Source organism: Pectinophora gossypiella, chromosome 6, assembly GCF_024362695.1.
Source record: "Pectinophora gossypiella chromosome 6, ilPecGoss1.1, whole genome shotgun sequence".
Taxonomy (NCBI): Eukaryota; Metazoa; Arthropoda; class Insecta; order Lepidoptera; family Gelechiidae; genus Pectinophora; species Pectinophora gossypiella.
Window position 1 is genome coordinate 9271853 of NC_065409.1, and position 20476 is coordinate 9292328.

Here is a 20476-nt window from a genome sequence, read left to right on the forward strand (position 1 = left end):
GGATGATAAGCATGTTATTGTATATTATATGTCTCTAGCACGTTGGTATATATTTGTTATTATCGTTGAGTAGTCAATACATCAGATTACTGTCAGACATGAGGGTTCCCATAGCAATAAGTAGATCGACTTCGGGGCTTATAAGTCTCAGAATTTGCTGTTAATTGATTATTATGGATGGAATGAGAAAAGAACATTATTACTAGAGATGCACCGACTAGACGCCGACTAGTTAGCCAATATCGTAGTCGGTTACTAGTCGGTAAAAAGGCCGACTATACTTCCGATTTAGCAATATTTATTGCCATGAGTGACTAACATCAGTAGAATACATTTTGATAACCATTTTGTCAATGACAATAATAGTTGCTGTTGAGTTGGTGTATTATTTTCTGCATAATTTGTGTGCGTCAAGCTAGCGGCCTCAAAAAAAAAATGGGCACGAAAAAATAATTTGACCATACCAAAAAATAGTACTCTTATTGAAAAAAATAGTACCTGTTGTAAAAAAATTAGTACCATCACGGTTCTGGATTTATAGCCATGTTTTATTGCACTTGCTAGCTTGACGGTGAGCGAAATTTGGCGAGAGTTAACGACAAGGTCTTTCGCTTTGATTTAAACGCCAAAAAATAGTATCGAAATAGTACTCACCCCCTGCAAAATACCGAAAGTAGTACTTCAACGGTTCCAAAGTTATAAAGGTAGTTCTTTGATCCCGCTAGCTTGACGTTTTGAAAATACCTATTATCTGGGGAATGCTTGCATACTTCAGTTTGTAACTAATGTCAATAAACTCGTATGAAATAGTACTCCCTACCATCATAATTTGGACCTGATTCTCTTTGTAGAAATATGTCAAAAAGTCATTATAACCTATGTCATACATTTATCAAGACAAGTACAGTCGCGAACAAAATTATTACACATGGTTAAGAATGTTGTCAGATTTCAGTATTTTTCCCCATTTTTGGGTAAAAATTGGTGAAGTGCCAGGGTTGTTAGATGAAAGTAATATCATTGTTGAAACTCTTTGAGTTATTCTACAAATACTGCAAATTGTTTATTAACAAACACTTCGATCCGTAACAAATTCAACATGAAGGTATAAATTATAAAATAAAACAGCAGATTAAAAATGTATTATGATGTATTAAAATCACAGATTGTTTTCGATAAGAACTAGACCCATGCAGCCATTTTCTATTAAAATTAGTGCATATGGGTGTATGCAATAGGATTTTTTTGTAATAGCAGCACTGAAGTGCAAAGAAATGGTAGGGTAGACCTCCAAAATGGCAATACTTACGAATAAATTGTGAGGTTATGTAATTGTCTACGTGACTGTATCAACAACAAATGTATGGCATAGGTTATGATGATTTTTTAACATTTCTACAAAGAGAATCGGATCAAAATTATGATGGTAGGGAGTACTATTTCATACGAGTTTATTGACATTAGTTACATACTGAAGTATGCAAGTGTTCCCCAGATAATAGGTATTTTCAAAACGTCAAGCTAGCGGGATCAAAGAACTACCTTTATAACTTTGGAACCGTTGAAGTACTACTTTCGGTATTTTGCAGGGGGTGAGTACTATTTCGATACTATTTTTTGGCGTTTAAATCAAAGCGAAAGACCTTGTCGTTAACTCTCGCCAAATTTCGCTCACCGTCAAGCTAGCAAGTGCAATAAAACATGGCTATAAATCCAGAACCGTGATGGTACTAATTTTTTTACAACAGGTACTATTTTTTTCAATAAGAGTACTATTTTTTGGTATGGTCAAATTATTTTTTCGTGCCCATTTTTTTTTGAGGCCGCTAGCTTGACGCACACCATAATTTCGTATATATTTCAACTTCGAAAATAGTATGTTCCTACATAGTGCTAGCTGGACAATTGGCCGACTAGTCGACTTATAATCGGCCGGCTCATCTCTAAAAATCATCATCATCTCCCTAGCATTATCCCATTTTTCACAGGGTCCGCTTACCTAACCTGAAGATTTGACAGGTCCGGTTTTTTACAGAAGAGACTGCTTGTCTGACCTTCCAACCCACCAAAAAAAAGGGAAAACCAGCCCAATACAGGTTAGGTCACATACCTCCGAAAATGCATTTCTCGGGAATGTTGGTTTCCTCTCGATGTTTTCCTTCACCGCTAAGCACGTGGTAATCATTTAATTCGTGATAATTTCTAATAATCATTAAAATTATTAATAATGAAGGCACTTTTATAATTTATCGTTCACAAATCTAACTTTATCTTTCTTTTTGTTACAGAGACCATGTATATAGAAACCCTACCGCTTGTGGTTTGGACGCTCTTAGTCACAACGACACATGTGAGTAATAGAATAAGTGAAACTAGCCTACGCATAGACAGAGCATAGAGCGATGCGAGTTGTCTATCAATATAACAATAAGAAATGGTAATTTATTTTGAGGGGAGGCCTGTGCCCAGCAGTGGGACGTATATAGGCAGTTTATGTTATGTTATGTAATTAATTTTTATTGTATATCGAAGGTAAAGAAAAAGAACAGAAGATTTTAAAGTCTTAGATTAGATCACATAAAGTCTTAGTACAACTGTATAGATATTAGTATCGTGTAACGAGATAATGAAACTTCGGTTTGGTATTAGGTACAAGTTATAGCTGAAATAGCTGCTGCATACTTATCATTGTTGCAGAGAATCGTCTACTTCCTATAGAGAAAATTCATAATTCGTAACCGGTTTAGCATAATTTCAAGTGAAATTCGCTTTGTAAAATGCATCTGAAAACTTTCCGTTTTGCCTTCATTTAAAGTAACTCGCTAATATTGACAGACAAGTTTAAATATGCGCCAAGTATATCCATCGCGCTTTGCTCCGCTTATGTGCAAACTTGAAATAATTGTTAATTATTCTAGTGTTACTATATGATGTTATTCAATACAGTACCTACCTGCTTGTATTGACTTTGACGACATTTCTTGTTGTTGACTCATGATCGGTTAGTAGATGATTGATCAAAAGGTGTAAATTTAGACTTGGAAGTTCTAGGCGAATTTATTAGTTTCACGTGAGACGTATTTATTTCAGGTAACATGTCAACTTCTTTATTTCAAAATTTTCACATTTGTTCCACAGGTAGCGACAGAAGGACAATATGGGATAGGTCTAGGAATAAAACGAGAAGTATTTTTCTTAAATTTAGAAGACGGCTATTTTGGCTGTCAAGTAAACGAATCAACACAAATATTACAATTATATGAATTATCTAAATTATGCGACGGTGTGCCAGATTGTTACAAGGCATCCGACGAACTTAGAACAGAATTAAAATGCACAGGTGAGATTTTAGTTCCTTTTTGTATCTGTATTGATTATTGTAAACAAGAGTCGTGTTAAAAACTTCTTACATTTTAGATGATTGTACCAAAGAAGATGGCGCGCGTTGTATAAATGGTGCTTGTCTAAACGGTGTGTGCCATTGTAATGACGGTTTCGGTGGATGTAACTGCCAGGAGCCCGGTAAGTGTTACACAATACTGGTTTTCCCTGTCGCATTCTGCAGAGCGTTCGCTCGCTGCATCTGGTATTTACCTCCGTTTTTCATTACTTTCAGATGTAAATGAATGCAAAGAAAGACCATGCGACGTTTTTGCTCACTGTACAAACACAGTCGGTAGTTTCCAGTGCTCGTGTTTCCCAGGCTACGAAGGCGATGGTTTCACTTGTAGAGGTATATTGTTATTTTTTACAATGGTCGTTGTTTACTGCCTATTCTCAGCTGTGTTGCATTGGAAATTGACATTGTCTGTGTTTTAACAGATATAAACGAATGTGAAGATCCGGCGATATCATCTCGATGCGTTGAGAACGCTGAGTGTTGTAACTTGCCAGCTCACTTCATCTGCAAGTGTAACCGAGGCTTCGAAGGTGACGGCGAGGAGGAGTGTCGAGGTAATAAACTTTTTAATCCAATACACGGAGTATAATGACAAGACCATTGTACCATCTGAGTACCTACATTATTTTTGTCTTTGTAGATATTGATGAATGTCGCCGACCTGGAGCTTGCGGAGTACATACCATCTGTCAGAACTACCCAGGAAACTACACATGTGCTTGTGAAGCTGGATACACCGGAAACCCGTTTGATGGCGTGAGTTACGGCGTTATTTACGATTTTTTTATTTTTAAATCTATAAGTAATTAATTCAGTCAAAATAATGGATTTATTATTGAGCGTAACTTAATTTCTTAGTGCGTCGATGTTGATGAGTGCTTGAACGAGAACGCGTGTGGTCCGGGGGCCACGTGTCGGAACATCGAGGGAGCATATGAGTGCAGATGCCCACCCGGCTATGAAGGCGACCCGCGAGTTGGCTGCCACGACCACGACGAGTGCGCACGCGCCTCCTGCGGCCGCGGCGCGCACTGCGAGAACCTCCCTGGTGCCTACCGCTGCGTCTGTCCACCCGGCTTTGAAGGCGACCCTGACGTGCAGTGCACTGGTAAGCGTACAACTCGGCGCGGCAATAGGTATCATAAACGCTAACACACTCTCATTCCTGTGATTTAACGCTTGAAATGGTCGCGTGGAATCGCGCTCAACACTGCCGCGAAAAGACGCGCGGTAGCTTCACGCTTTTACTAACGTAACCGATCACAACTTACAAACATTTACCGACAAATGTTTTAAAATTTTCAGCGAGAAGCCGCATCTATAGCGACGGTAATAAGGAAAGACTCCTCGTGCAACAATTCATAGGATACTTGCTATGGATTTTCCAAGATTGCCATATTTCTTTTCTGTTTCTTTTTCTTCAGTACTCTATTAGTGACTCTTATCATCTGTATCGCTATGTGTTGGTCGTCTGTGTCTGTCTCTTCTTCTTCGTAGTTGCTGTTGGCGTACCTACTGCGTGTGTTAGTATCAATGGATGCGCAGGCGGCAAATGTATTTAGATGTGAGTTGTTTGTTACACCAGACGTGGATGAATGTAAGAGTAGCGAGGCAGTGTGCGGCGCGCACGCAGTGTGCACTAACACCATCGGCAGCTTCGTGTGCACGTGTGAGCCGGAGTACACGGGCGACGCGCGCCGCGCCTCCGACGGTTGCCGTGATGTCGACGAGTGTCAATCCTTGGAACGCCCGTGCGGCACTCATGCGCTATGTGAAAATGCGGCACCGGGATACAACTGCGTTTGTCCTCAAGGATATAGAGCAAATCCGAATCCTCAAGTTGCTTGTGAACAGGTAATATAACAAACTATATCCATGTCATATTTTGATTTGGAACGTGATAATAAATTCTGAATGTATTTCAGGTCGACGTTAACACCTTATGTAAATCCAACTTCGATTGTACAAATAACGCGGAATGTATAGAAAATCAATGCTTTTGTAAAGATGGATTTGATGCGAAGGGATCCGTCTGTGTTGATGTGGATGAATGCAGCTCTACTAATAAGTGCGGAGACAATGCCGTGTGCGTGAATACACCAGGTGGCTATAATTGCGAGTGTGCTGCTGGCTTCGTGGGGTCACCGCCTCGCGTTGCGTGTCGCGCGCCTTGTGACGACGTCAAATGTGGCGAGCATTCCTACTGCAAACCAGACGGCAATGAGGCATACTGTGTTTGTGAAGATGGTTGGACTTTTGACCCGAATGATATAGCTGCAGGTTGCATTGACGTTGACGAATGCGACGCCGCTCTGGGGCCAGTAGGCCGATGCGGTTCAAATGCGCATTGCGTAAATTCACTCGGCAGTTACACGTGTCATTGTCCCGAAGGATATACAGGAGATGCATATAAACAATGTTCAGATATCGATGAATGTGAAATTGAGGGAGCCTGCGGCGTAGGAGCAGATTGTATCAATCGAGAAGGATCGTTTAGCTGTGAATGTCCTGAAAGTAGCATACCAGATCCAGATCCGCGTGTACGCTGTGCAGAAATAATGATGTGTAAAACCGATAACGATTGTCCGGGGAATGCGCTATGTGACCCCAATGCGAGATGTCTTTGTCCAGAGCCAAACATTGGAAACGAATGCAGGCGTAAGTAGAATAATATTATTTTGTTATATACGAGAAATTACAGTTTATGATTATTTTTATATATTTAACATCATTTAATTCGTTCCAGATCCATGTGAAACTTTACAATGCGGAAGCAATTCAGAATGTTTATTGAACGATCAAATAGCGCAGTGCACTTGTCGGAGTGGTTTTACTGGAGATCCGTTATCGCCTAGCGGTTGCCAAGATATTAATGAATGTGAAGCAAATCCATGCGGCGCCGGAGCAGTATGTAAGAACTTGCCGGGACGTTATCAATGTGAATGTCCAGGCAGCTTTAGCGGTGATCCATATGTGGACGGGTGTATTCCCGGAAAAATACCAAGCGAATGTAGTAACACAAATCCGTGCCCCCAGGGCGAACAATGCATTTTACACGACGGCGAAAATGTTTGTATTTGTTCTCAAGGTTTCTCGCGCAGTAAAGAATCTGGGTTGTGTGAAGACATTAATGAATGCACACAGCACGGGCGCTCTCCTTGTGGCTTAAACGCAATATGTAAAAATTTACCAGGAAGTTACGAATGTAAATGCCCTCCAGAATACAGCGGTAATCCGTACAATCTCTGTGAAATATGCAACGATATTAGCTGTCAGTGCCAACCGCCTTATAAAGTCGTTGACGGAAATTGTGTCCTCTCTGGCTGTTCTAAAGAAAATAAATGCGGGAAAGGAGCGGAATGTATTGTTATCTCAGACGGAGTCAGCTATTGCGCCTGCCCCGCCGGGTTCTCGCAAACAGTCGAGGGCGCTTGTGAAGATATGAATGAATGCACTTCTGGACAACCGGTTTGTGGGTATGGTGCGGAATGTGTTAATACAGTCGGCTCTTTCATATGTAAATGTCCCCCTGGATACGGTAAAGACCCAACGTCTGGCCATTGTACAATAAATCAAAAAAGATGTATAAGTGACTCGGACTGTTTTCCAAATGAGAAATGTATACAACCTGGCAAATGCATCTGTCCGCCACCTTTTTATCTCGACGTTTCCGACGGACAGAAATGTAAGAGCCCGTGCGAGAGATTTACTTGCGGTATCAATGCAAAATGTACACCCAGCGACCCTCCTAGATGTATGTGTATGACGGGCTATGAGGGCGACCCATATACTGGCTGCACTAATAGAAATGAATGTCATAGTGCCCCGTGCGCTTATGGTGCTATTTGTCACGATCAAAAAGGTGGATATCAGTGTGCCTGTCCACAAAACATGGTTGGGGACCCGTATAAAACCGGCTGTAAGTATATTTTATACCGACCTATCTACATTTCTTATAATACAAATTACTACGTATAAACTATATTAATAATTTTTTAAATTTAGGTTACATTGAAGAAGGACCGTCACGGTCCCTATGCAGTTCTGACAATGAATGTCCCAACACATTAGCTTGTTTAAATCGAACCTGTGTGTCACCATGTACTAGTGTTAATTGTGGGTCGAATGCGTTTTGCGAAGTTGAAGACCACGCAGCTTGGTGTCGTTGCAATCCCGGTTATACAAAACCTGAAGGCGGCAAATGCATATCAGGTATAAACGTTAAAATAACTAACTATTTAATGCTGAAACCGATAATAAATGTTTCTAATTTAAATTAATTGTTTTAGGGTGCGATACATATTCGTGCGCACAGGGCGCCCAGTGCATAATATCAAAAACTGGTCCGACATGCGTTTGCCCCGAAGGAATGGTAGGCAATCCATTTCCTGGAGGTAACTGTCGAAGAGATGTATGTGGGCCTGGTATACCTTGCGAAGAGCCGTTGACCTGTGTCGCGGGTCGCTGTCGGCAACGGTGTGAAGGCGTAGTGTGCGGTGTGGGCGCCTCATGTGACGAAAACAGTGGTCGATGTGTCTGTAACGCATTCTTTGTCGGAAATCCTGATTTGCTGTGTATGCCACGTAAGTATACAAACCTTATATAAAAGAAAATCATATTATTTATAAAATTTTCTGTATACTAAAAGGTTACTAATGCGCCCTTTCTTTTTCAGCAATTTCGCCCCCAGCTTGTGAACCCGGTTGCGGTCAAAATGCCCATTGTGTTTATGGACAAACGAATGTGTGTAAATGTAATAAAGGGTTTACTGGAAATCCATATATGAAATGTCTGCCACGCCGACAACTTACTTGTGCCAAAGCTACATGTGGACTAAATGCTGTCTGTCAACAAACGAAATCACATGTAGAATGTTTATGTCCACCAGGATACATTGGAAACCCGAACATACAGTGCAGTGACATTGACGAATGTAGTTCCAAACCTTGTGCTGAAAATGCAATTTGTATAAACACACCCGGAAGCTTTAGCTGTATTTGCAAAAGTCGATATGTGGGTAACCCCTATGAACTATGTTCACAAGTTACCATAGGCAAATGCGCAGACGGCAACATTTGTACTTGTTCTCATAATGCCACGTGTCCCGATGGATATATTTGCGAAAAATCAAGATGTGTCGATGTTTGTCGGTCTGTAATGTGTGGACCAAAGTCAGTATGCGAAGAAGGCAATTGTATCTGTCTTCCTGGCTATACTGGAAATCCAAACGATCTGCAAAGAGGATGTGTACCCGATAATAAATGTACAGTAGACGGAGATTGTAAAGACTCTGAAATATGTTTCCAAATAGCTAAGAATATCAGAAAATGCGTGGATTCGTGTAGTAAATTACAATGTGGCCCAAATTCTCTGTGTGTTAGTGCCAATCATCAAGCACACTGTATTTGTGCAGAAGGTTACGTGGGAAAGCCTAGTGACATCAAAACTGGATGCCATTTACAACAAAGAGAACCAAACGAAGTTGAATGCAATTTGAACAGCGATTGCACCGAACCTCAGGTTTGTGTACCGATAGACGGTTCTACCAACCGGTGTGTTGATATGTGTTCCACCATAGCATGTAGTGCTAATGAATTATGCAAAGTAGTCGACAACAATGCCATTTGCGATTGCAAAGAGGACTTTCTCTGGAATCCTGTTAGCTCCACGTGTGAGCAACCTTCCACTCCAAATTGTCAATCAGATAATGATTGCGAAGACAACATGTCATGTCAAAGAGATGTCCTCGGAGTAAAAAAATGTGTAGATAGTTGTTTAGTATACACTTGTCCGCAAAATTCGCGATGCGTTACTAGAAGCCATAAAAGTCAATGTGAATGTTTAAGTGGTTTCGTGGGAAATCCAAACGACAGGGATGGTTGTATAGCACTTAATAAAAACCAGTGTGCAGATGATGCGCAGTGCAGAGAAAGCGAAATATGTAAAAACGTTGGAAGTGTTAAGAAATGTTTACCAGCTTGTCAACAGTTGCAATGCGGCCCGAATGCAATTTGTGTCACTAATAACCATGTCGCAAAGTGCCAATGTCCATCAGGACCATTTACCGGAAATCCAAACGATCTAGAAAAAGGTTGTCAATCAGTGCCTTGTATTTACAATACAGATTGTCTATCGCACGAGTTATGCAACAGAATGACGCACACCTGCATGAATGCTTGCGCAGAAGATTCCTGTGGCGATAACGCCGTATGTATTGCAGAAAACCATAAAACCTCATGTCAATGTCCCAGTGGATTTAAAGCCGATCCGTTGCCAGAAGTAAATTGTAGAAAGTTAGAAGTATGTAATCCGAATCGTTGTCATCGCACAGCTATATGCGAACCAAGGCTCTCGTCATTTATTTGCAGATGTCCAACAGGATTTGTTGGCGATCCTAATAAAGATGGATGTAAAAAACAAAGCGAATGCTCCAATGGCGATGAAGATTGCCCAGCCGAAGCAGTTTGTGTTAGTGGCCGCTGTGTTAATCCCTGTGACGGAGCCTGTGGTATCAATTCCCTGTGTAAAATAGTAGACAGGAAACCTATTTGTATTTGCCCAGACGGCTACGAAAATACACAAGGCGGTAATGCTTGCCGAAAGAAAATATTGACATGCTACAGTGAATTAGATTGTGATGGAGATAAATGTTATAATGGTCAATGTTTTACTGCATGCAAAAATTCCAGTCAATGTGACCCAGGTGACTCATGTATTAAGAATTTATGTATAACCCAGTGCAGTAAACATACACAATGTGGTATTGGACAAGCTTGTGTAGGTGGTCAATGTTTGATTGGTTGCCGGAGTAATGAAGACTGTCCCAGTGATGAAGCTTGCATCAACAACCAGTGTATAAATCCATGTCTTGCAAAAAGAGTTTGTGGCCCAAACGCTATTTGTTCTAGAATTAATCACAGTACCAGATGTGAATGCCCTCTTGGGTTTGAAGGTACGCCGGATCCGCAACAAGGTTGTGTTCGAAGACCAAGTACATGCACTAGAACATCAGACTGCCCCCCAGATCACATGTGTATCGGACGGTTATGTCAAGTTCCATGCCAAGATAACACAGGATGCGCTATTGGAGAAAAATGCAGCGATAACAAATGTCACAAAATTTGCCATTCAAGTAGTAACTGTTTGCACGGAGAGCATTGCAGTTCCGGAATTTGTATACCAGGATGTAAAATAGATTCAGATTGTCTCAATAACCAGTTTTGTAAAGCAACCGAATGCGAATGTCAGCCTGGTTATAAATTGGTCGGCGACGAGTGCATTAACGTCAACGAATGTGTTAATAATCCGTGCCATCCGTCAGGAGAATGTGTGGACACGCCTGGTTCATTTAAATGTTTGTGTCCTACTGGAGCGGTGGGCGATCCCTACAGAACAGGTTGTATGTTACCGAATCAGTGCCGGCGTGACAGTCAGTGTGAAGACTCACTCGCGTGTATTAAAGGAAAATGTTCAAATCCCTGTCAGAATAAGGCATGTGGATTAAATGCAATTTGTTCAGTCATAAAACACAGAGTCACTTGTGCTTGCGAGAAAGGATACCTTGGAAACCCATTCGATAAAAATATTGGCTGCTTTAAAGTAGAATGTGTAGACGATTCCGACTGTTCCAGTGACAAATATTGTAATACAAGAAGTAACAAATGTTCAGGTAATATCATTATTTTATTTAATATATATCAGTTTATTATTTTTTTATTTAATAATAATATTTCTAAAGAAATTATTGAATTTTGACATATATATTAATTTCACAGATAAATGTGACGATTCGGCCTGCCAAAGAGGAACTTGCAAAATTGAAAATCATAAAGCTTTATGCTTTTGTCCGTCCGGATACGACTTGGTAAACAATAATTGCGAAGATTTGAATGAATGTCTGGACAATCCATGTCCTTTAAATGCAAATTGTTTAAATATACCTGGATCTTATACATGCACTTGCGTCAACGGAACGATTTTAGATGCCAACAGTGGTAACTGCAGATTGCCTGGAGACTGCTTTATTGATAATGATTGTTCGGAAAAAACCAAATGTTACAACAACCACTGTATTGATCCATGTGAAAAACTATTTCCATGCGGCGAAAACGCTGAATGCATAGTGTTAAAACACAATCCTACTTGTGAATGCCCTTCAGATAGTCAAGGCGATCCTTATAAGAAGTGTACCAAGTTTGAATGTATTAAAGACACTGATTGTCCATCAGAAGAAGCTTGTGTCAATTATAAATGCAAAAATTCTTGTAGTATTCCACGGGCGTGTGGTAAAAATGCCGATTGCCTTTCAAGGAATCACGTAGGCCAATGTTCTTGTGCCCCTGGATTTACCGGCGATCCTGTACTCGGCTGTGTACCCATACAATACTGCACAGATGACAGTAGATGCTCGTCAGGAACAAAATGTATTGACAACTTGTGTGCCGGTTAGTAGTAATTTATTACATTGTAGCTATTTAAGAATTATCGCAGTCAATTTTATTCCGTTTACTAATTTAAGTTCTCTATTTCAGGAGTTTGTAAAAATGCTAGAGATTGTTTAAATGATCAAATCTGTATCCAGGGAACATGCCGTCTTACTTGTAATTCCAACACTACTTGCCCCGATTTTCAATTCTGTTTAAACAGAGTATGTACAAAAGAAATTCAATGTGCAACGAATGATGATTGTGCTGATAACGAACAATGCTCTATTGGTAGAAAAGGAATACCTCAATGCTTAGACGTATGCGAAAGACACCCATGTGGAAGGCAAGCCGAGTGTTCAGGAAAATCACATCGACCGGTGTGTTCCTGCAAACAAAGTTACTTTGGCGATCCTTTACAAGGATGCAGAAAGAAAGAATGCGATGTTGATACCGACTGCTCTGATGATAAGATCTGCGATAGAAACATGTGCAAAATTGCTTGCTTAGCAAAAAATAACTGCGGAGATAACTCTATTTGTTCGTCAGAAAAGCACAACCATGTATGTTATTGCCAACCGGGATATACTGGAGACCCAGTAAAGGGTTGTACTGAAATAGACTGGTGTGTGTCAAATCCATGTGGTAATGGAGCAGAATGTGTAAATACAAGAAACCGCGCACAGTGTAGTTGTCCAGCGGGCACTGTGGGAAATCCTTACGAAGAGGGGTGCCGCAAGGCTCAAGAGTGTAGATTCAATAGAGATTGTCCAGCTGTTGCTCGTTGTACTGTCGTTGATGGAATTAGAAAATGCACAGGTGAGTGAAATAATATCTCTTAATATATGAAATTAAAACAAACTTCTTTGCGAGTCGATGGCGATCGATACTAAATTTTTGCTGACCAATAATTGGCCACGGTTACGGCATTGTCAGTGGCTTCGTAAAGGTCTTTAATAGTGCAGGTGTTAGGGCACTTAGTACAGCACAAAAGGTGAGCCATAGTTTGTGGTGATACTCCACACTCGCAATCATCGCAACCATCAACCAAGCAAACTTATTCTAATAAATAGTGAACCAAAACTATTGCCCATTTATTTATTGATTTACAGATGCGTGTGAAACTGTAAAATGTGGTGCAAATGCTGAGTGTGTATCCTCAAGACACGTAGGCCAGTGTAAATGCAAAGCTGGATACGTAGGAAATGCTGTCGGTGATAAGGGCTGTCGCTTACGTGAAATATCTTGTAAAGCAAGAACCGATTGCCCTAGTGATTATTATTGTCACAAAGGAACATGCAAAGGTAATTTTGGTTCTATAAGTAAAACTACTATTAAGCAAATAAGTATCTGTTGTTTGTAAATGTATAATATAATTTATTCTTTCTAGGATTGTGTCTCTTGGACGAAGAATGCGAATCTAATGAAAAATGCAGCAGCGGTCAATGTATTAACCCATGTCAACTAGAAAAAGCATGCGGTCTGAACGCATTATGTCAGACAGTAAATCATATAACGCAATGTAGTTGCCCTTACAGCTTTACAGGAAATCAAGATGTCGAATGTGTGAGAAGTAAGTGTATTTAACTTAAGTCGCTCATTTTTATCGTTAGAGTAGATTATATTAATTATAATTAACATTTTTAGTGCCAAGATTATGTGGGGCGGCAGGTGAATGTGAAGATGGGCATGTATGCCACGACTCCATGTGTGTACCTCATTGTACAGCCGATGAAAATTGTGCTTTAAACGAAAGGTGTTCTAAAGGCGCTTGTTTGTGTAAGTATTACACTTCCCTAGCGTAATCCCGTTTTTCACAGGGTCCGCTTACCTAACCTAAGGATTTGCGGTCCGGTTTTTTAAAGAAGCGTCTGCCTATCTAATTTTCCAAACCATGAAGAGTCATTTCTCGAAAATATGGGTTTCTTCATGATGTTTTCCTTCACCGCTGAGCATGTGATTATCATATAAGATTCAAACGAATTGGAAAATTATTGGTTTACGCCCGGTCTGGCATTCGAACCTACGACCTCACAGTGACAGTCAAGCGTTCTTTCAACAGGGCTACCACGGCTTCAAGTTATAATATTATCTCTTTACGTTATAAACATTTGTACTATTATATATTACTATATATATATATATATAAAACGGCCTCCGTGGTCCAGTGGTTGAGCGTTGGACTCACGATCCGGAGGTCCTGGGTTCGATTCCCAGTGGGGACATATCACAAAAATTACTTTGTGGTCCCTAGTTTGGTTAGGACATTACAGGCTGATCACCTGATTGTCCGAAAGTAAGACGATCCGTGCTTCGGAAGGCACGTTAAGCCGTTGGTCCCGGTTACTACTTACTGTGTAAGTACGTAGTCGTTATAAATGAGTCATGTCAGGGGCCTTTGGCGGCTCAATAGTAACCCTGACACCAGGGTTGATGAGGTTAGTAATTCGCCTCAAAACCTACACGATAGAAGAAGAATTTGTACTATAGAAATACCATTTTTTTTACAGTAACATGTAGAGTAGACAACGATTGTTTCCTCGGACACATTTGTTTGGGAAGTAGCTGTCAATACGGCTGTAGGCATGACGAAGACTGTGGTCCGGAGGAGTTCTGCAAAAATAACTATTGCCAGAATCCTTGTGCTAACGATATTAATCCATGTGGACCTAATGCATTATGCTCCGTCATCGAAAGAAAAGCTCTATGCTCTTGTACTGAAGGATTGATACCAAACCCTACCCCTAATATCGGTTGTGTCCGAACACCTTCACTCTCTTGTCGTATGCATACTGATTGTGCTACTGGTTGGAGATGTGAAGACGATCGCTGCCGTCCCGCATGCACGGCGGATGGGTCAGAATGTCTGCAAGGCGAAAGATGTGATGCAGGTGTGTGCCGATATGCCTGCACTGCAGATGAGCACTGCTCAGATGAGGAAGTGTGTGACGGACGTATTTGCGTGACGGGATGCAGATCACACTCTGACTGTTCCAATGATTTAGCCTGTCTGTCAGGCCAGTGTCTAGACCCTTGTACTGAACCCGCTACATGTGGCGCTAACGCGTTGTGCTCCACTAAAAATCACCAACCTGTATGTACTTGTCCATCATCACTAGTAGGTGATGCGAAAGTTGCGTGCAGGAGAACACCTGCAGCTTGCGATATGAACAAAAATTGCCCTGATGGATTCAGTTGTTATGGAGATACATGTTACCCGTCTTGCAGAAGGTATGTATCATATGAAATAACATACACTTTCAGCGATATATAAAAGTATGTGAGTTTAATCATATGTATTGTTTTCAGCGACATTATATGTTTATCAAATGAAAAATGTATCAGAGGTATATGCAGAGTGGTGTGCAACAGCGATGATGCTTGTACGGAGGGTCATATCTGTGAGAATAGGATTTGCAAACAAGGCTGTAGGGACGATAACGCATGCGACGAATATGAAGCTTGTCTTAATGGTCAATGCAAAGGTAATTAAATTACTAGTATTTCTATGGACTATGTAAGTGGAACTTATTAACTCGACATTGTTTGTTTTAATACTATGTTTATGTTCACACAGATCCTTGCAAGGAGAGCGGCTTATGCGGTATTTGTTCAGAATGTAAGGTACTTAATCACCGTGCTCAATGCAGCTGTTCCAGCAATTATAGCGGTAACCCGCTCGTGGAATGCAAGAGAAAAAAATTACAGTGTGACGGCTTCTGTCCGTGTGATGACAGTGGCTATTGCATATCTCTTTGCGATAACAACTCAGACTGCTCTTGTGGCGAAAAATGTTTCAATGGAGGATGTCGATCACTGTGCTCAGCCCGAAATAAATGTCCTGAACGACAAATATGCACTCATGGAGTATGCATGCCAGGTTGCAACAACGATAGAGATTGCGGGGATGACATGTTGTGTGCCTCGAAAAACTGTGTGAAAGCTTGCAGAGACAACTCTTGCGGTAAAAATGCTGTCTGTTTAGCTACTCGACACAGAGCAGTATGTAGTTGCCCCAGCGGCTTTTCTGGAGACCCCATCAAAGAATGTAAATCATATGAATGCCTACAAAATGAAGACTGTGGTTCTGATGAAGAATGCAACACCGACGGAAAATGCAAAAATGTATGCCTCGGTGCGTGTGGACTAAACGCCATTTGTCGCTCTGTCAACCGTAGTCCACAATGTTCCTGTCCTCCGAACTATTTGGGAAATCCTAAAATCGAGTGTACTAAACAAGCAGTTGGCAGTTGTTTGCGTAATCCTTGTGGAGTGAATGCTCGCTGTCGGGATGTGGAAGATGGGAGCTATGAATGTACATGCCCACCCAACTGTGCTGGTAATCCTCAAAGGCAATGTTTCTGTGGTACAATGGAACCGTGTGCTTCCAAAAGTTGCGGTACTAATGCGCAGTGCCGTATCGGTCAAAACGGGCAACCGCAATGCTACTGCCCACGCAACTATCCTAACGGCGATCCAAATATAGAATGTAAGTAACTGTTTAAATGACACAGCCTCATTAGTTATTCTAACATATATTGTAATGCTACGACGAGGAATGTAGAGGCAAATAATGGTTTTCTTACCAATATAATATTTTCAGGTGCTTTGGAACGCAGTGTAGTTGACTGCCGAACTACAGGTTGTGGAATTAATGGTGAATGTTTAAGAGAAGGGGCAGAGTTTGTATGTAGATGCATTCCAGGCACCGAAGGACAAGCGGATATCGAGTGCAAGACCAGTGAGTACACTGAAATCTTTTCTCATTTGTCTTATTTTGTCACATGTACAAATGCACGACAGAACATTACCTCATAAATTAGGTTTCAGTTGTTTCTATTTTAATGTACAGAGTTTTATTTAAAGCAATGGTGACATGTATAGTATTATTTTCAAATATTTTCTCTCCCACACACCGTGTATATATACAAAGGTTCTCAATTGGGAGCAGGGTATTCACTGTAGGTATTGGGCGTTAGAGGAATAAGAAAAGTTGAAAAAAAAAAGAACATTTGTAAACGTAATTGTTAAAAGAAAACATACATTAACGCCAGAATAGGTTATTTTAAATGTACAAATATGTTTTGTCATTTCCTTTAAATGGTATGACATATCTGTACTTTGTATTTGTTGATATAGTGGAAGCATTCTCACCGTTTGTGCTTAAATTATTAAACAGTCGGTAACATTTTGTTCGGCTTCATGTACATATTACGCTTGTATTATAATATTCCGTTATATACATATCTCTGATCATAAACTCTCAGTTTCAAAAAGCATGCACTGTCTCGTGAGAAAGTTTCCTCTTCGCGGCTGAAGGTACCGCTCTTTCGACTCTGCTTTCTTCTTTCACATCTTCCTAGGTATCGAATGCACGAGCGACAAGGACTGTCCAGTAGACAAAGCGTGTTTGAGTTTGCACTGTGTGGATCCTTGCACGGTCCGGGGCGTGTGCGGCGAGGATGCGCTTTGCGTGCCACTCATGCACCGCGCGCACTGTTCGTGCCCGCAGTGCTACGTGGGCCAGCCGCGAGTCGCCTGCCGCCTCGACCCCACCTGCAAGCCCACCGCCGATCTCAATGTCACCTTCACATGCTCCGAAACTAAATCTTGCCCCACCAAATTGGCTTGTGACCTCAGCACAAATGAATGCAGAAATCCATGCGCAAACTATCAAAATTGTCGTCGAAATCAGAAATGTGAAGTTAGAAATCATAAACCAATGTGCGTATGTCGGAACGGATTTGCATTGAATGAGAAAGGAGAATTAACTTGCGCGCCGGAGTACGCAGAATGTACAAGGGATGAACAATGCCCATCTAATGCGGCTTGCCGAAATTCTAAGTGTGTGAATCCGTGCTTAGCATCGAAAGAACCAATATGTACTAAAGGAAAACAATGTGAGGTAGTTGAGCACCGTGCAACTTGCTTGTGTGTCGAAGATTGCAACCCAACAGTATCGATATGTTTGAGAGACAATGGGTGTCCGAATAACTTGGCATGCAGAGATTTCCAATGCAAAGACCCATGCAAGGGTGCGTGTGGCGGTGCTCCGTGTTCGGTAGAAGACCATCACCCCGTATGCAAGTTTTGTCCTAATGGGTTCACACACGATGAGAAGCATGGCTGCATTAAAGGTAATTTCTACCACGAACAAAATGTTTCCAAATTAGAGTTTCATATAGTACTTAGCGTCTTTTTAAAATCTTATTAATATTTGTTCTTCATATTACAGGAAGTGTTGATAGTTTCCACTCTATGACTTCATGCGGCTCTATCTCTATCTTTCTCCTATGATTCAAGCATGTTTCATATTTATCTTTTTCCACAGTTTGAACTTCTTCTATCAGGTAGTCTTCCAGCATGTTATCACGTATTATGTGTACATACATATTTTTATTCATTTTGTAATAACTTTCACTCGAACATTGGTGATGGTTGCGCTTAACTTAATTGTAACGCTTGCTTTTAGCATATGCAACAAAACTGCCACGAGACAGAGTTTGCAAAACTGTACTTATGGTATATTTTATGTGTGATACTTCAAAATGTACAATGTTTGTATTTTACTTATTATATGAATTCTATTTCTACAGCACGTTAGAAACTTTAACTGCTTTTAGTTTCTTAGCACTACCTACGAACATAAATCGAACTAAAGTTATTTTAAATATTTGAACATAAATTCAAAATAATTTCTTGTGAGATATAAAATTAAAAAAATATGAAGATTAAATGAAATGGAATGAAATATTTTGTTAATCTGACTAGTGTACTAATATTTTTTGCGTTTGTGTAGCTCTAGAATGTGGTGCGCACGACCACTGCGCGGCAGGACTAGCCTGTATGGAAGGACGGTGCGGCGACCCGTGCGCGCGCGGAGGCCCGTGCGCGGCCGGCCAGCACTGCGCTGTAGTCAACCATCAGCCTGTTTGCTCTAAGGGTATGAAAACCCATTAGATAATAATGGTTTCGTTAATTGTCAATCAATACGATATGGACTTTGTAGAGATGTCCCTAATTTTCTTATTGGTTGCCCCTCATCTTAACATCCGAAATCGACCTTGGCCCTAGGTCACTGAATGGCAGTAGGTACTCATGGGGCCTTTTGACGATCAGGGGTTGTTAAAAACACCACATCGAAGCAATGCAATTTGACATTTGTTTGCATTGCTCTTATGTACGCAAATATCAAATTGCAATATTGATTTTTTAGATCATGCTATTCTATATGCGTTACCTTAATAACCTACCAAATTACATTTTTGTGTTGTTTTTTTAGTTTGTCAATGCCAAACGTCGTCGGACTGCGCAAGATATCCGAACACCTATTGCGATGGATGTGCATGTGTAAGAGGTGAGTTCGCTTATGTTTTACCGTAGCTAATGACTTTTAATTCCTATTATGTTTCGAAGCTGAGTGTCACTAGTAAATATATTTTTTTAATCATTCCCTGTAGATTTTACATTCCGTAATTTACTTCACTTACTTTACTTTAGTCTTTTTATTATTATTATTAATAGCCCGCAATGTCCCACTGCAGGGCAAAGGCCTCTCTTCCCTTCTTCCACTCCTTCCTGCCCCCAGCTTGTTCGTGCCACCGTTTCGAAAAGCGGTCTAACTCGTCGCGCCATCTTTTTCGTGGCCTTCCCCGACGTCTGACAGCATTTGCAGGAGCCCACTCTGTAGCTTTTTGGCCCAGAGGTCATCGGGCATTCGGGCAACATGTCCAGCCCAGTCCTATTTCAAGCAGGCAGCCTTTTTCGCTACGTCTGCTATTTTAGTTTTGGAACGTAGCGTGGTGTTTCGGATCCGATCGATCAATTTAACACCAAGGATGCAGCGTTACATACCTCTCTGGCAAACCTTGAGTGTGGACTTTTGGATATCAGTCAAAGACCAAGTCTGAGCGCCGTAGGTTAGAATGGGAAGAATGCACATGTCCATGAGTTTGCGCTACTTGTTTGTGTTTGTTTGTTTGTTTACTTTAGTCTTAGTTTACTTAATTTATATGGACGCATTTTCGAATATGAAACTTTGTATTTTACTCTTGTAAGAACGATATGAATCATATGCCTCTGTTTGTTTATGAATTAACATGCGTCCGTTATTTCCGTGAAGGTGACCAACCAACTGCGAACTGTGCCCACTGTCGGCCCGGAGTCCCCTGCGATCCCTTCTCAGGGGCCTGCATGGAAAGTGAGTACCGCTTCAATACTTCACTAGCAACTCTTATGCCAAAACTAAGATGCTAATCATAATAGTTTTAACTACCTATGCTAATTTGTTATGTTGCCTTTTGTGTTTTAGCTAACTATTCATATTTTGATGAAACACATACAGGACATCGATCAATTTTTATATTATATCATACATGTCGATTTCATATAAGGACGTATCGCGGACTACTACTTTAATGCTAGCAAGTCTGCGGCTACTTTATCATGTGAATAGCAAAACTAACTCCAGATGAACTGGTTATTGCTATAATTGTATTGTACCATTTGTCCGATAAAACGCCACAAAGTACTGGCAATGATACCTCGGCAGACCCGGAAGACAGTATACACCTAAGTATTTATTATTTTCTACGGATGCTCGGTTGTAGATCTAGTTTCACAAACCTTGTATGAATACAAAATGGGTTCAAAT

The 20476-nt window shown here is 40.7% G+C and overlaps 1 protein-coding gene across 1 annotated transcript in view; it reads left to right on the top strand.

Annotated features, from left to right (window-relative positions):
- Positions 1 to 20476, top strand: part of LOC126367431 (uncharacterized) — a 101628-nt gene that overhangs the window by 18497 nt on the left and 62655 nt on the right. The window contains exons 2-27 of the mRNA XM_050010933.1: positions 2289 to 2350; positions 3139 to 3340; positions 3418 to 3522; positions 3617 to 3733; positions 3823 to 3954; positions 4041 to 4156; positions 4259 to 4508; positions 4986 to 5254; positions 5326 to 6058; positions 6147 to 7319; positions 7406 to 7612; positions 7690 to 7983; positions 8076 to 11069; positions 11176 to 11844; positions 11932 to 12642; positions 12936 to 13127; positions 13214 to 13396; positions 13471 to 13602; positions 14334 to 15054; positions 15133 to 15308; positions 15401 to 16312; positions 16427 to 16564; positions 17187 to 17960; positions 18623 to 18766; positions 19106 to 19180; positions 19946 to 20023. Coding sequence (XP_049866890.1) covers positions 2294 to 2350; positions 3139 to 3340; positions 3418 to 3522; positions 3617 to 3733; positions 3823 to 3954; positions 4041 to 4156; positions 4259 to 4508; positions 4986 to 5254; positions 5326 to 6058; positions 6147 to 7319; positions 7406 to 7612; positions 7690 to 7983; positions 8076 to 11069; positions 11176 to 11844; positions 11932 to 12642; positions 12936 to 13127; positions 13214 to 13396; positions 13471 to 13602; positions 14334 to 15054; positions 15133 to 15308; positions 15401 to 16312; positions 16427 to 16564; positions 17187 to 17960; positions 18623 to 18766; positions 19106 to 19180; positions 19946 to 20023 — 11554 coding nt within the window. The 5' untranslated portion in view covers positions 2289 to 2293. The remainder of the gene's footprint in view (positions 1 to 2288; positions 2351 to 3138; positions 3341 to 3417; positions 3523 to 3616; positions 3734 to 3822; positions 3955 to 4040; positions 4157 to 4258; positions 4509 to 4985; positions 5255 to 5325; positions 6059 to 6146; positions 7320 to 7405; positions 7613 to 7689; positions 7984 to 8075; positions 11070 to 11175; positions 11845 to 11931; positions 12643 to 12935; positions 13128 to 13213; positions 13397 to 13470; positions 13603 to 14333; positions 15055 to 15132; positions 15309 to 15400; positions 16313 to 16426; positions 16565 to 17186; positions 17961 to 18622; positions 18767 to 19105; positions 19181 to 19945; positions 20024 to 20476) is intronic.